At 50.6% G+C, this 13895-nt stretch overlaps 3 protein-coding genes across 9 annotated transcripts in view; 2 read left to right on the forward strand and 1 right to left on the reverse strand.

Moving 5' to 3' along the window:
* Positions 1–146: 146 nt before the first annotated feature.
* On the forward strand, positions 147–5798 carry LOC117643282 (E3 ubiquitin-protein ligase TTC3-like). Of its 2 annotated transcripts, none has more exons than XM_034382077.1 (22): positions 147–358; positions 571–679; positions 900–1030; positions 1136–1271; positions 1368–1402; positions 1488–1916; positions 2005–2124; positions 2207–2400; positions 2483–2609; positions 2734–2858; positions 2960–3080; positions 3166–3332; positions 3420–3468; positions 3574–3647; positions 3730–3808; positions 3881–3960; positions 4035–4153; positions 4231–4352; positions 4438–5012; positions 5092–5166; positions 5258–5370; positions 5444–5798. In XM_034382077.1, the coding sequence occupies exons 2-22, from the start codon at positions 571–573 to the stop codon at positions 5449–5451; spliced, it is 2988 nt and encodes a 995-aa protein (XP_034237968.1). In that variant the 5' UTR covers positions 147–358; the 3' UTR covers positions 5452–5798. The 2 variants fall into 2 exon arrangements, with proteins under 2 accessions (XP_034237968.1, XP_034237967.1); XM_034382076.1 differs by having other exon boundaries at positions 148–498.
* Positions 5786–7294, reverse strand: LOC117643293 (70 kDa peptidyl-prolyl isomerase-like). 4 transcript variants are annotated; one of them, XM_034382103.1, is made up of 3 exons: positions 7145–7294; positions 6964–7032; positions 5786–6881 (listed from the first exon to the last, which is right to left on the reverse strand). In XM_034382103.1, the coding sequence occupies exon 3, from the start codon at positions 6851–6853 to the stop codon at positions 5873–5875; it is 981 nt and encodes a 326-aa protein (XP_034237994.1). In that variant the 5' UTR covers positions 6854–6881; positions 6964–7032; positions 7145–7294; the 3' UTR covers positions 5786–5872. The 4 variants fall into 4 exon arrangements, with proteins under 4 accessions (XP_034237994.1, XP_034237993.1, XP_034237992.1 ...); XM_034382102.1 differs by having other exon boundaries at positions 6964–7035; XM_034382101.1 differs by having other exon boundaries at positions 6975–7032; positions 7145–7293.
* A 75-nt stretch (positions 7295–7369) lies between these two features.
* The window catches only part of LOC117643284 (ETS-like protein pointed), a 103167-nt gene continuing 96641 nt past the window's right edge, over positions 7370–13895 (forward strand). For 2 of the 3 annotated variants that reach the window (XM_034382082.1, XM_034382085.1), the window contains exons 1-2: positions 7370–7590; positions 12954–13071. In XM_034382082.1, the coding sequence (XP_034237973.1) occupies positions 12964–13071 (108 nt within the window). In that variant the 5' untranslated portion in view covers positions 7370–7590; positions 12954–12963. Of the gene's footprint in view, positions 7591–8327; positions 8550–12953; positions 13072–13895 lie in introns of those variants that run through there. The other variant, XM_034382083.1, reaches the window with a different exon arrangement.

Genomic DNA, 13895 nt, shown 5'->3' on the forward strand with positions numbered 1-13895 from the left:
TGTGGCGGGAACGTTTAAATTTTGCAGCAGTACCTATGTAGCGGGAACGTTCACCCGTTTTGAATTTAGCTAGAGAGAACGAGAAAACACCAGTTGGTGGCTGTGAAGTGGCTTGTTATTATCTGCGTAGTTCCTGAGCAGCCGTTTCAAGCCGCAAGCGCGTTGGATTGAGCGTTGCAGCGGGCTTTCAACTTTCCACCCCCTCCGCCCCCTAAGCGGATGCGGATGCGGATGCGGACGCGGAAGCCGAGCGAGCGAAGAGCGAGCGAGAAGAGAGAGAGAGAGAGAGAGAGAGAAAGGAGAAGCGTCGAGGAAGAAAGTGGGAAAGCTGCGAGCTGGATTTTGATTGTCTTCTAAGGTTTTCAAAATTTCTGGAGTTCTGGAAGATTTTCTTGTCACGAACGCTGCTTAGTGGGTTGTTTTACTTTGGAGTCTATCTGGCTTCTCCCAAATTCGCGAGGATTGAGGGCTGGGGCTACATCCACCGGGAGGGTTAAGGTGAAGTGTGTGTGATAGGCCATCCGACAGGTTGATAGAACAACAACCGAAGTTTTCTCTGTCTGGTTGCAGATGGCTGGTATGTCCGATGATTTCGAAACAGCCGAGAACTGGAAGGAGGCGGGCAATGAGGCTATGCGGAAAGGGAAATACTCTGAGGCCATTCTTAACTATAAGAAGGGTAAGCTTGTGTTAGTGTATGTGCTTTGTTGTTGTTGGGTGAGCGGGGCCCCGGTGCTCTCCTTGCGTCAGTCTCTATGGGAATCGGTGAATAGGTATTAGCATGCTTCCACAAACTCGCGTTCGCGATCGTAGCAATCAACTGACTGTCTGTGCCCTGAAATCTGTTTGCTCTGCTGTAACTGACACATTCATGTTAAAATCTATTGCTTTGCTTTCAGGTTTGAAGATAGAACCCCGTAACGCTATATTGAATTGTAATATATCGCAGGCTTATCTGGCAAAAAAAGAATTTTGTGAAGCAGAAAAATATAGCAAATTTGCCATTGAGGAGCAGCCCTCCTATGTTAAGGTATGGAATGATGCGACAGTATTGTCATCATTCGTCTATTCGTTGAAAGCTTTTAAGTAATATTGTCACCCATGCATTTAAGTACAAGTTATCTAATTTTAACAGGGATACTATCGTGCTGCTAAGGCTGCCCTCGGCCGGCATTGCATCTATGATGCAATGCTCTACCTGGCTGAAGGAGCAGCCAACTGCAGTGGAACACCCCAATGCGAGGACTTATATGTCATGGCTCGGGACTTGAGTAAGTGCAATGCAAGCAATGCAGCTCGCATTTGAGGCATGTTAGTATTAATTTTTCTTCTCAATCTGACTTTGATTATTTTTTTTTTAAAATTAGGTCCAGAGTTTGAGAACTCGTTGCGACGATGTCAAGTTTGTATCTTTCAGCATTTAACATTTTAAGTTTAGTCTTGCAATGAACCATATAACAGTTAAATTTCTTGTTTTCTTTCCTTAGAAGGCACCCAGTGCAAAGCCTTCCCAACCTCAGACTTCCCAACAAAAAGTTGAAGAAGATTTTGACAGACAGCTGGACGAGAAGTCTAAGAGAAAAAGAGACCTGGAGAAGAAACGAGAACTTCTTAAAAAGCAGGACAAGGAAGTCACTGACGCTCTTGAAAGAGAATCAAGGGAGCTTGAGGAACTTGCAAAGAAGAAAAAGGAACAAGAACGGCTCAAGAAGGAGAAGGAACTGCAAGAAAAGAAAGAGCGAGAGGTGGAAGCAAAGAAGGCTCGCGAACTGGCAGATAAGAAGGCGCGGGAAATGGAAGAAGCCAAAGCTCGGGAGCTGAAGCTAAAGAAAGCGCGTGAGCTAGAAAATAGTAAAAAGAGAGCCGAAGAGGAGAAAATTCAAAAGGAACTGGAGAGAATCACATCTCTTAAAGATGTAAGTAATTAATGCATTTTTTTCATAATTAAATACTTTTGTCATGAATTTATGTGTGTTGTTTCCTAATACCTTTCATGGTTTACAGCAAATTCATAATGATAGTCGGGATGGCTCAGCGGCTCTTATGAAAGGCTTTGGCCGAAAGGCAGTTGATAAGTTGGAGAGAGCCTTGGACACAATAAGGTCTCATCCAGCTGATACTGAGGTTTGTGTCACTTGGCATTATAAATTCAATTAATTAACTCAACTGAATAAATAATGATGAATCTGTTTTGGCTTGCCTCCAGAATCTAGGGTTCAGTGATCCGATGGACATTGTTGTTCTTCAATACACATATTCACAGGCTCTCATTGAGTCTGGCGAGTACACAGATATTATGAAAGGCATTAAAGTTCTTGAGGGCCTCGAGTTAGATAAACAGCACCTAAAGTTTCCTGCTATCCTCCTTTTATTAGGAAAAGCTATGTTGAGACTCAACAGGTAACTCACTTGGTTTCATGGTTTTGGTGGTAAATGTAACACTGTAATAGCCTTGCTCTTTAAACTCCCAAATTATTCAAAGGTTTAAGGAGGCTCTGCTCCCTTTAAAGAGAGGATTGGCTTTTATTGAACGAGGAACCCCTTTTCCCCGTTTCCCATGGCCTGGCACTCATGATGTCATTGATGTCACGGAGCGCCAACATCTTAAGGTACTTTTGACCGCTTCTGTTCTTTGTTAATTTTTGCCGCAAGTTGATAGTTACTCAAATTTAAAGACCAAATAGACAAAACTGCTTGACACTACAGTATTTTCTTTGATTTTGTTGACTCCAGGCTGAATTGGAAAGTTCTGCAAAGGTTTGTGGCATTTATCATAAACCGGATGCAGTTTGCTTTCATCAGAAATGTAGTACGACTTCAAGTCAGCATATTATTCCTTCTCGAAACATATTCTTTAGGTGAGTTCTATTGAATGGAATGTATCAATTTAATTTTAAATGTTTCTATTTCCAGTTTTTATTTGAAAAAATGTCTAACAACTTACGTTTTCTTGGTTTAGTGATCCAGACTTTAATGGTTTTTTGACAATTGTGTGCTCAGAAAACTGTAACATCTTTTTCCACTTATCATGTTGGAAGGATTTTCGAGAGCATCTCTCTATAGAAAAATTGTCTGAGAAGGTAAGATGAGATCCTTGAGTGCAATTAAAATGTGGTCCGTTTTGTGGATACTGTTATTTTAGTTGCTCTGTGTCTTTTGTGGCAGGATTTTTTAACTAAAGATTGTTTCACTCCTGATTGTGGTGCAGTTGTTGTGAAGCTCGCCATCACAGGACCTGATGGCGAGGTTAAATCTCACTGTGAGCACACAATTAGCCGGGCCCAAGCTATTGAGGCAACTTCTCTTCCTAAAAGCCCTAACAAGAAGCGAAGGTAATCATTTTGTTATTGCTGTCATGAAGTCATTACTGAAGTTTCATGAAATCACACGCACTTTTTGCTCTACTTTTGCTATTTCAGGAAAAAAGAACTGGAGAAAGACAGCAAGCAGGATCACAGCAAAAAGAAGGTAGTTCTTATTTTACCATTGTCATTCTTTATATGTATTTTGAATGAGCACTTGTTACTCTACTTTTAATCAAAAATTTTTATTTTATGTTGTTGGTGTGTTTAGAGGACAAGATGTGATTCTAAGAGTCAAGATTTTAAGACTGACAATTTTACTCCCAAGAACAATTATTCTCAAGGGTAAGTTTTTTGTCTTATTTACTCCTGCCTTGGCCTTTCCTTTCTCGTCTTTCATTCAAGCTTTTTTTTTCTTTGTTTCTAGGGATAGCAATATACAATACAGTGATGCTATTGCTAAATTAATAGAAGCCAGGGCAAACAACTTTGGTTACCACTCTGTTGTGAGTTAAAATGCTTTTACTGTAACTGTTATCTTTTCTCATGTTTTCTTCTAATTTACCCTGTTTTTACAGCCTGACAGCCTGGAAGTTGGTGATAACCCTACAATTTCTATGCCATCTCATTTAAATCAAAATGAGGAATTCATTTACTCGTAGGTTTCTTTCTTTCTATGTGTGTGTGTGTGCGGCGCATTTCTGCAGTGTGACTAACAAATTTTTATTCCAGGTATTTTTATGAGATCTTTAAAAAAAATGGACATATGTCTGTATTTGCATTGCAAGAACATTGGGAGGCCAACAGAGAGCTACTGCCTGAACTTGAACCTGCTTTAGTTACTCATACAGGTAAGTGTGTGTTCAGTCCTCTTATATCATCTATTTGTTTTCATTTATTATTGTAAATTTTTTTGCCTTTGGTATAGATTTGGTTAAATTTTTATTGGATACCGATGGGTTTGCTGTAGTTCAAGATATGATAGGAATTGCAAGTGATCTGCCTAAAATTTCTGCTGTGGTGGAGTCTAAGACTGAGCCTCTGCCCGCGGTGGGTACTGATAGCTTACTTGTTCACATTAGGTTCTTAAACCAAATTTAATTTTAGTGAATTGTTAAAAAAATCTTGTTTCCAGGTCGATGGATGGCAATTTTCAGCAGCTACCATACAAGAGGCTAGTCAAACCTTATCCTTCAATTCAGCTCTACCAGAAAATTATGAAGAGGTAGATACAAGAGCTGAAGATCTTAGTAAACATGACTGCGACAAAAGCAGCAGTAGTTCATATCATTCTATTTCTGAAGATGGTAACAAAGAAGAAGAATCTTCATGCATTGATTTGGATGGATCTTCAAATGCTCTATTTTCATCTGACCATACTTTTAACCTTGGCAAAGCGGCATATGTCAATGGTTATAACTCAACTGATCATGTAAATAGTGAGGGCAGTTCAGATTCCTCAAATAATGCTAATGTCAAGCCTAGTTTGCCACCGGCTGTCGAATCATCAAAGGCTCAAAGTTCTAATGACCTCAAACCTGTCAATGGAAAGAATCGCCTGTCAAATTTGCCGGTAATAGGCATTGAGCTTTCAGATAAAATGACCAATTTAAAAGTTAATGAGGAGACAAACAATAATTGCAAAGTAAGCAATCCAGTGATTAATGACAAAACTATGCAGAATCACTCTTCAGAACAAAGCTCACCAAGGTAGGCATACTTAAGAATCTTTCTGGTCACATTTGCTTATCCTTCTCACCTTCTGACACTTTCTTTTTAAATTTTCTAGAGCCGCTCCCGCTCCCTGGAAGCCGCGGGCTAAATTATTAAAGTGGGCTTGTGAGGCGTTCCCAGGGGAACCTGAGTAAGTTATAATTTAACCCAATTTTTGACATTATTTAGTTGTGTGTGCTAATGAGGTTTTCACTTTTGATTCAAATTTTGTGAACTTGCAGAAGGAAATTGTGGGATGCTCTGACAAAAGTCAGAGCTGAAAACAACTTTACTCTATCAGGACTCTCTTTCGATGCTATTCGTGAAAAAGTGAGATCTGTTTTGCTGGTGAAAAGTAAGTACAGTATCAATTGTGCTCCTTACTCAATATGATCCAAGATATTAACCATATTTTGTTTTGTTTCTAGGTACTTAATTGTAAGCAGTTGGAAGCAAGCTTTTTTTTTCTGTTTCTTAGGCAAATGTTATTTTCATCAGCATCTTTTCCCTTAAACCTAAAATAATTGGACCATTTCTTCAATCTTGACCCCATATTTTCCTTGTGCCTGTTGGCTTGAAAATGGTGGTCAACTTGTGTCATTTCGTTCAAGTGAAAAAAATTGCTATATTTTTATTTTTTTTACATGGTTGTTGGACCAAAATGGTATGGAGTATTTTTGTTTTCATATCTGGACACGCCTAATATTTCATGTGGACCATATATACCTAATTTTTCTTCTGGTGCACAAAGACTAAAGATAATAAAGAGATTTTCCTCAAAAATATTGCTCTGTTTATTCTCCACTTCTACCCATGCATCATAATACACACACTTGAATTCTTAATATAAACTATTACTAGCTACTGAATATTCTCTTCATCATTTTGGAGTATTCATCCTTGTACTTTTTAATTTTGACTTGTACTTCACAATTGAGGCGTTTTGCTGACAAATTATTTGGGTCCAGTTGTAGGAGTCTTTGCAATAACAAATCAGCTTGGTCGGTGTCTCCCAGTGCCCAAGAGGCTGAGGCTTGGCGATACAATGCTTTCACATTAGAAGGGTCATGGTGAAGGGCCTTTGCACATAAGGATACAGCCATTGTGGGATTGTTCTCCTTAAGTTGGCACTCTGCCATGTTGCTACAAAGTGTGGAGAGTAGAGTTTGCAGGGACGGAGTTAGTTCTTGCATATCAACTGTCAACAGTATTTTCACACCCAATGCAAATCTGTGGAAGGCGTCTACATATCGTTCATTCTTGAACAAATCAACACCACATGACTTATCATTCAGAGCCATTTCAAGTTTTTCTTCAGTACTGGCATTCAAAATTGACAATAAATAGTTGTTTGAAGGGAGTGAAGATTTTTTATGCTTGGGAAGTTCAGTTACTTTCCCTAAATTTATGACACACTTTATACAAGGGACGGGTAGAATGAATTGGTCTCTAAGCTTTCCTTCTCTTTTGGTGGCAGACAATATCACTTCACTTCTCTCACCCTCGTTCATATCCAACAGAACTAACTCAAGAGCTTTATCTATTTCTGAATTACATGAGCCAAGTTCCAGATTATGATCAATGTTTGTACTAAACATAGAATTACTTTTAACAACCTGTGAGAAGTCTGTGTCGAGCAGCTCAAGACTCTCAACAACAAAAGTGCATGTGGAATGGACATGAGGTCTCAGTCCCTTGATGCCTGGAGATAAAATTGTCTTGGAAACATAGGTATCGTACAGAGTTGTTTGAGGAATAACTTTGGAGATCAATTCCTCTTCACGGAATGGTGACCCTTGGTTATAAATGACAGTTTCCGATAAAGGACTGTTTTCCATTTTGGCAACGGTACTCTTGTCATTGGATCTGAAAAGTATAAGCACACAGAAAAATGTTATGGCAGTGATGCAGTTTTGAAGAGACAATTTGAGCTACGGTATCTACCTACTAAAGACTCACCACAAAGACAGCAACTAATCTAACAGCACTGGAGAAGAAACGAGCAACCTGCTCTGACCTGCTGGACAATACAATCAGGGCCTGATCAGAGTGGCAACTTGGCAGGATACACTTCATAACAATGAGCCAATGTGCAAAGAACACACAACTTCATTCAATCAGACACATACAAGTAAAGAAATGTAGGCTGCTGCTCTCGCCATAAAGAATTTTGTTGTCGTTTGCTTAGTGTTTTTCCTGGCACAATTTCTCATACAGCAGTAGGTGGCGACGATCAGCGCGCGCTCTCTTGGCTGGCGAGGGAACTACTGGCCATTCATAGCGGGCCGGGCGCGTGCTGGGAGGGGAAAGGGGGGTTGGAGGGGAGAGGGGGAAGGGTGGCTCTCTGTTGCTTGTTTCGTTCGCGTTCGTTCGCGTTGTTCTGTCTCAACTCTCGGCGAGTCGAGGCTAGCCGAGGCGTTCCATTCTGTCCGTGCGCGCTGTGTGCGTCCCTGTGCATGAATCCGATTGTGAAAAGTGCGTCGCGAGTTCGCGTAGTTTCGTGCCTGTGTGTGGATTTACTGTGATTCAAGTTCCCTCCCTGTGTTGGATTACTTAAGGCAAATCACACGCAGCGGTAAGAAAGCACTGAGTCCGTCTCCTCGGCCCCTTGAGGAAGGACATGCCGGTCGCACCTGTGCGGTCCAGTCACCTCAGAAAAAAATGGTTACTTTCTACGAAACTCGCCGGGACTCTGCACCAAAGGTCGTCGTCTCGTTTAGGAAAAGTCCGTTTCAGCACGCGGTCGCGGCACGCCTTATGCTTTTCAGGTGCACTTGTTGGTGCTGGAGCTCCATGTCCGTCAGATAATTAGTGCGTCATGCAGGGCATGCAGGGCCACCAGCACCCCTTGCAGTGTGTAGCCCCGTGGAGTCGAGTCCTCCGCCACGAAGACAACGCAGTCCCACCCCGAGTGTTTAGCTTGCAGCTCGAGGCGGTCCAGACCAAGCAGAGTTGGGTGACGATGGTCCGCGGCCGTTCATACATTCACTCCTGTAGACTGATTCCGAGAGTCGTTTTCGTCGCTCTGTCTCTCACGCACCTTAACGAGCGGGGCGCCCCATGACTGCGAGAGAGAGACAGTGAATGAGTTTGCCGGTTATTGGATGCACTTGCACTGGTGCACGGCTGCAGCCCTGACGGTCCTTGCACGGTCCTTGCCAGCGCTTGTCTGGATGGCGCAGATATGTGCACGGCTTGTCATGAGCACGTCAAGGAAGGCTCTGGTTCCTTATCTCCGTCGTCCTGTGGGTCCTGTGTCGCCACGGCGTCACGCCTCGGCTGCAGCTCGCTTGTCGGCCAGCTACAGCCAGCCAGCCAGTCAGGGCTTCAGGTTCGGCGAACACGCACTCACTCACACTCCGTACTTCTGCTGGGCGCGGTGTCCAGTGTCTAGAGCGCACCACGTCCATTGTGCGATTGTGTGTGTGTGTGTCGGTCTTGTCGGCCGCCGTTGCCTGTTTTCGCGTTGGCATCCTGCGCTACGCGAGGCGAACTGCTTCTCAATTTTTCAAGGACTCGCTGCAAGTGTTGAAGGTAAAAGGCAGCGGGCGTCGTCGGTGGTCTTGCCGTTGCTATCGAAAGGGCATGCCGGACGGAGACCTTTCCTTCGTTGTCGTTCCGGTGGGGCCGTGCCGGCCGTGCCGGCCGTGCCAGGGGAGGGGCTGTCGGTCCCAAATCTCTGTGGTGCTGGTGCCCAGCCCTCGAGTGGCGGCTGTGCGGCGGGGCGGGGCGGGGCGGCGGTCTGGTCTGGGCAGGTCGCTGCGACGCTGCGAGTGGGGGTGGGCGAGGGGACGTGGGGGTGTTGGTCCGCACCTGTTGAGTGCTGGCTGGCTCTGGTGCGGCTCTGCTGTGGCTCCGCTCCCACCACCACCCACCCAGCCCAGCGGACCCAGCTGGGGCGGCTAAAGAGCCCCCTTTCATGTGGCTCTTGTTCACTTTTCACATCACACAAAAAGATCAAGGAGTGCCGTTTCGATAGCGATTCTTTCCCACACTGTGGCAACGCCAAACAAGGCCGAAATTTTCGGCCAAAATTTCGCCTCGATCTGCCCCTGCACTGCAAATTAGCAACGTTCTCCGAGATGCGCACTCTCCTTGCTCCTTTCTTTGTTCTGGGTGCCAGGAAGCCGGCTAGCCTGGGTGGCGGTGCGCGCCGCGCCGTCCGAACAGAGCTTCGTCGCTCTGTCTCTCTCGCGCCCCACGATACGCCCCGTGAGTGCGCGAGAGAGACAGAGCGCGCCCTGTTCTTCGAATGGCGCGCCGCTTTTCGAGGGGCAGGATGGACTCGTGTGGCGCCGAGCCCCGGCTGTCCACCTTTCAATTGTCGCGCCTCTCGCGTCATGCGGGCCGCGGGGAAGGTCATGAAGGTCACGGACGCCTGGAGGAGCTCGCGGCCGGTGACATGTCGGAGACCTCCTCCACTTCCACACGTCGAAAGCGCTGTGAGACAAAGTTCGAAATTCGATGTGTGCTCTGCACACTTGTGCCTGGCTGACTCTTCTTGGGGCTCCGACGACGGCCCGGCTTTGGCGCGACTGAGCAGTCTCATTCCGAGCAGTGCTTCCGTCGCTGTCTCTCTCGCACCCCTACTAGCCTCTCGGGCCGCCCCTAGAGTGCGAGAGAGACAGCGATCGCCGGGCCGGTGTGTTCATTAGTGCGGGAATCTTCCACGCCCGCCGTCACCGCCGTCATCAGATGGCCCTGGCGGTCCACCAGCCTCACCGCAAAAACATATTTTGTCCACGGCCGGAGAGAAAGCGGCTTGGCTCTGCGCGGCTCTGCGCGGGGTGGCTTGACGCCCTGCTTGACGCCCCTCACGTCCGGGATGGTCCGCGATGGTCCGGGACGGGGGAGGGCCGCGCCGCCATCCGCGGTCTGAGGTGGGGCGTCTCTGACCGAATCGGATCTGAATTGAAGCTTGCACGCTCCCGTGGAGCTGACTCCCCAAATGCGGCACTTGTCCGCCGGCGGCTTGTGGACGTCGTGGACCGTAGAGGACCGGCCGGCAGCACGACTTGGTCGGCGTGCCGTGGCGTGCGCGGGGCGTGCGCGGGGCGTGCGCGTCCACGGCACGGAGTGCGGCAGTGCTTGCCTGGCGGTGCGGCACGGATATAGCTCGCGTGACGTCACGCGCACTTGCACGTCGCTTTGCAGTGGCTTTGCCGTGGCTTTGCCGTGGCTTTGCAGTGGCTTTGCCGTGGCTTTGCCGTGGGCATGGAAAGGAGGCTGAGAAGGGGCGCCGCGCGCGACGTGCCGAATCGAACCGAGTCGCCCTGTCTCTCTCGCACCCCTGCGAGGCGCCCCGTGAGTGCGAGAGAGACAGCGTCGGAATGAGCCGACTGTGCCGCGGCCCAGCGGCCCAGCCCCCGGCGCACCACGCGACAAGTGCGGCTATAGATACACCGTTGCGAAAGCGAGTTTGGCATTGGCGGTAACGAGACCAAACTGGGACCGCGCCCACTGCGCTCTGTGCTGCTGGCCGCCTGGCTGCACGCCGCCGTGAACGTGCCGTGGACGCCCGACGCCCCGGCCGTCCCGGCGCCTCTGTGGCGCTGCCAAATGTCTGAACGTCTGCGGCCACGGGCCTTGTCGCGCTGTCTCTCTCGTATCCTTACGGCGCGCCCCGTGAGTGCGAGAGAGACAGCGCGCCGTGAATCACGCTCGGCTTATGAAACAAACGGGGCGGCAGGGGATTATTTTCATCGCCATGCCTTGTGCCTTCGCCACAGGCTCCCGCACCTGTGCACGTACCATGACATCGATGGCAGTGGCGTGCGCAGAAATTTTGAAAGGGGGGGTCGGGCCATGCTTTTTGCCTACTTACAGGGGGAAAGTACCGCAATTTGCCTACCTTCCAGGCGGCTGTCTAGTGGCCAAAGGGGGGGGGGGTCATGACCCCCCTGACCCCCCCCCCCTGCGCACGCCACTGATCGATGGTGCACATGCATTGGTGGCTCCCCGAAACGGAGGCGGAGTTTGAGCCCCTTGATCCTTGTGGTAGAGTCCTGGACTCTACCTTGTGGTACCCGTGGCCCCGACGCCCCGTCCAAGCCCGAGTGCGTTTTGTGTGTAATGACATGCAGAGCGTGGTGCACCACGGTGCACCTCGCCCCGGCCGCACCGCGTGCTGCAGTGCGCTGCACCGCGTATTGACAAGGTGTAAGTACAATGGGTGTGTGGGTGGAGCGGAGGGGGGGGGGGAATCCGAGACATGAATGAGCAGCCTGCAGCACTGGCTGGCGTGGCGAGCCGGCCGGCCGGTCGTACAACTGCGCCCCCTCCGCCCCCTGCTCCTTCCCCCTCCCCGCGGCCCCCGCAGGGTACCGCAGGCAGGGCCCAGCGAGGACCTGGCAGAGCGCTGCGCCGGGCTGCGTCTCGCCCAAGCAGCCAGCCAGCCAGCCAGCCAGCCGGGGCTTGGCCATGCTGTGCCCTGCCCTGCCCAGAGTGAGACGCGGCGTTGCCACATTTAGGGTAAACTTACCGTCTTGGGTTTCTGTCGGGGGAGTCGGGGGCTGCAGGCGGGGCCCCAGTGTGTCGGCACTGGAAGGAAGTCTGCGGCCCCGCGACACATCGGGGCTTCAGCCCGCTTCAGCCTGCCCCAGCTGTGGTGCAGGTGCCGGTACCAGAGTCCATTCAGTTCACCGGCCTTCGTCTGGAGGCCGGGAGGCTGGTCCGTCCTGCCCTGGGTTCGAATCACGGTGGCGCCGTCCCCGTTTGTCTCGTCCAGAAGTCTGCGGTGTGTTCGGCGTGCAACTCCTCAGTCTGAAGATGCACACTGCTGCATACAGTTTGCCGTCCTCCATGCAGAGTGGTCCTGAGAGTTGAGCGTGGTCCCCGGTGCGGTGTGCCAGGCCTGCCAGTGTGTCGCCCTGCTGCGGGGCTTGGACACGCTGGCGCTACGCTCGCTACGCTGCCGGGCTGCTTTCGAAGAGTCGTTTCGTCGCCCTGTCTCTGCCGCACGCGCTCTCGTGCCGCCGGGGTGCGAGAGAGACGGGACGGCGAAACGGGTCTCGCTCTGCCGGCGCGTGGGCCCGGAGTAGGACGCCTTGACCCAGGCAGGCGTCGCCAGGCGTCGCGGCGCAACCCGCTCGACGGCCAGTCCTCGCTGTCTCTGTCGCACTCTTCGGTAGTGTGCGAGAGAGACAGCGCGCCAACCAACTCTTCTGAGTCGCTCGGCATAGGGACCCTCTCTGTCAGAGATGCGCACGCTGGCCGCGAATCCGGCCTTCTGATTGGGCGAGAGTAAACTGGGGAAAAACCGCCCGGTGCGAGGCCAGAGTGGAGGTGGAGGGGGGACGCCGCCCGGCCGGGAGCCTCGCAGCGCTAGTCTCGCACGGGGCGAAAATCGCCCGGTTTACTCCAGCGGTCGAGCGTGCGCATCTCTGACAGAGAGGGTCCCTAGCTCGGCAGCTCGACGGACGCGATCGCCCATTCATTCCGATCGCATTTCATTCATTCATTCGTTCATTCAGGTTGTCCAGTCTGTCATTCCTCCAGCCGCAATGCCGCACCGCTCCATCCATCCATCCATCTGGTGCATCCATAAAGAGACAGTGTGTCAATGAATGATCGGCGCGGCCGAGGCGGTGCACCGCGGTGCAGTGGTTGACCTCCTCAAGGAGCTGCCTCAGTGAATCGCTCTTGTTTGCCCACACTTTTCGGCCTTGAGTTGGGCTGCTGGCGATGCCAGGTCGAAACTCTGAACGTAACTTAGATGGGGCTTGTGGTGTTCGTGTGTTGGACAGCCCGCTTCCGCAGATTCGCAAAACAGAACTCTCCAAGTCTGATACAGGTCTGATACCCAGACGAGATTAGACGAGTAGTAGTAGGAAAAAATGATCAATCATCCGAGACCGAAAGTCAATTTGAAATTTCCGCCGTCGTCTGCGAGTGCAGTGCATGTGTCCTGACAAAACCGTTTTTGTTTTTTTCTTCCAGCGGTCCCGCCATGGACCTGGAAAGCTTGTCGGCGGACGAGTACAGCCTGGAGGACCAGGATTTCTACGAGTCCAACCCGCGGCCGTACAAGATGGCCAGCAAGCCGGTGCGCAAAGTGGTAAGTGTCTCGGCTCTGTCTTATCGCACTATGGGTGCGAGAGAGAGAGAGAGAGAGAGAGAGAGAGAGAGAGAGAGAGAGAGAGAGAGAGAGAGAGAGAGAGAGAGAGACGACTCTCGGAATGAGTGTGCTCGCCCAGAGCTCGGTCGTCATCACCGTCTCCGACGTCACGGATCGCGCACCACGCCTTATCTCCAGCCGGCCGGCGACATCCCGCCCCATCCACAGGCCTCTGGGCCTCACAGGCAGGCTGCTGGCTGCGAGCTCAGCCAAGATTACGGCCTGCGTCTTCAAGGGCCTATCGCCCTATCGCGATGGTGACGTGGCCGCGGCTAGCTGCGGCTGGGTCGCCATGCCGAGGAGCTCGCCAGGCGACACCTGCAGGCTCGCTCTGTCTCTCTCGCACGCATGGGGCGACGCCGGCGACGCGCAGGGGTGCGAGAGAGACAGAGCTCTCTACCAATCACAGTGGGTTGTCGCGCGGACTCGGCATGACGGTGGGAACAAGGGTAGTGTAGTGGCAACGACGGCGTCATGCTATCGAACTGACGCAAAATTCACTGCTCTAACGTCGAATCGTCGGTGCGTCGGACGTCCCTCAATTCTCAGTGTCGGCTTCCCTGACTTGACGGGTGCTGCAGCATGCTGGTGCGAACCAGCCGAGGGTTCGTCTAGAGTTAAAGCCCGCGCGTTTCTGCGGGCTCGCTCCGAGCAGTCGCTCTGCCTCTCCTCTCTCGCACGCCGGCGGGACGCGCCGTGAGTGCGAGAGAGACGGAGCGTGGAAGGCACCGTTCGGAATGAGCCCGCCGGTCGCGGTTTGGACG

The sequence above is a fragment of the Thrips palmi genome, unplaced genomic scaffold (assembly GCF_012932325.1).
Source record: "Thrips palmi isolate BJ-2018 unplaced genomic scaffold, TpBJ-2018v1 HiC_scaffold_17, whole genome shotgun sequence".
Lineage (NCBI taxonomy): Eukaryota > Metazoa > Arthropoda > Insecta > Thysanoptera > Thripidae > Thrips > Thrips palmi.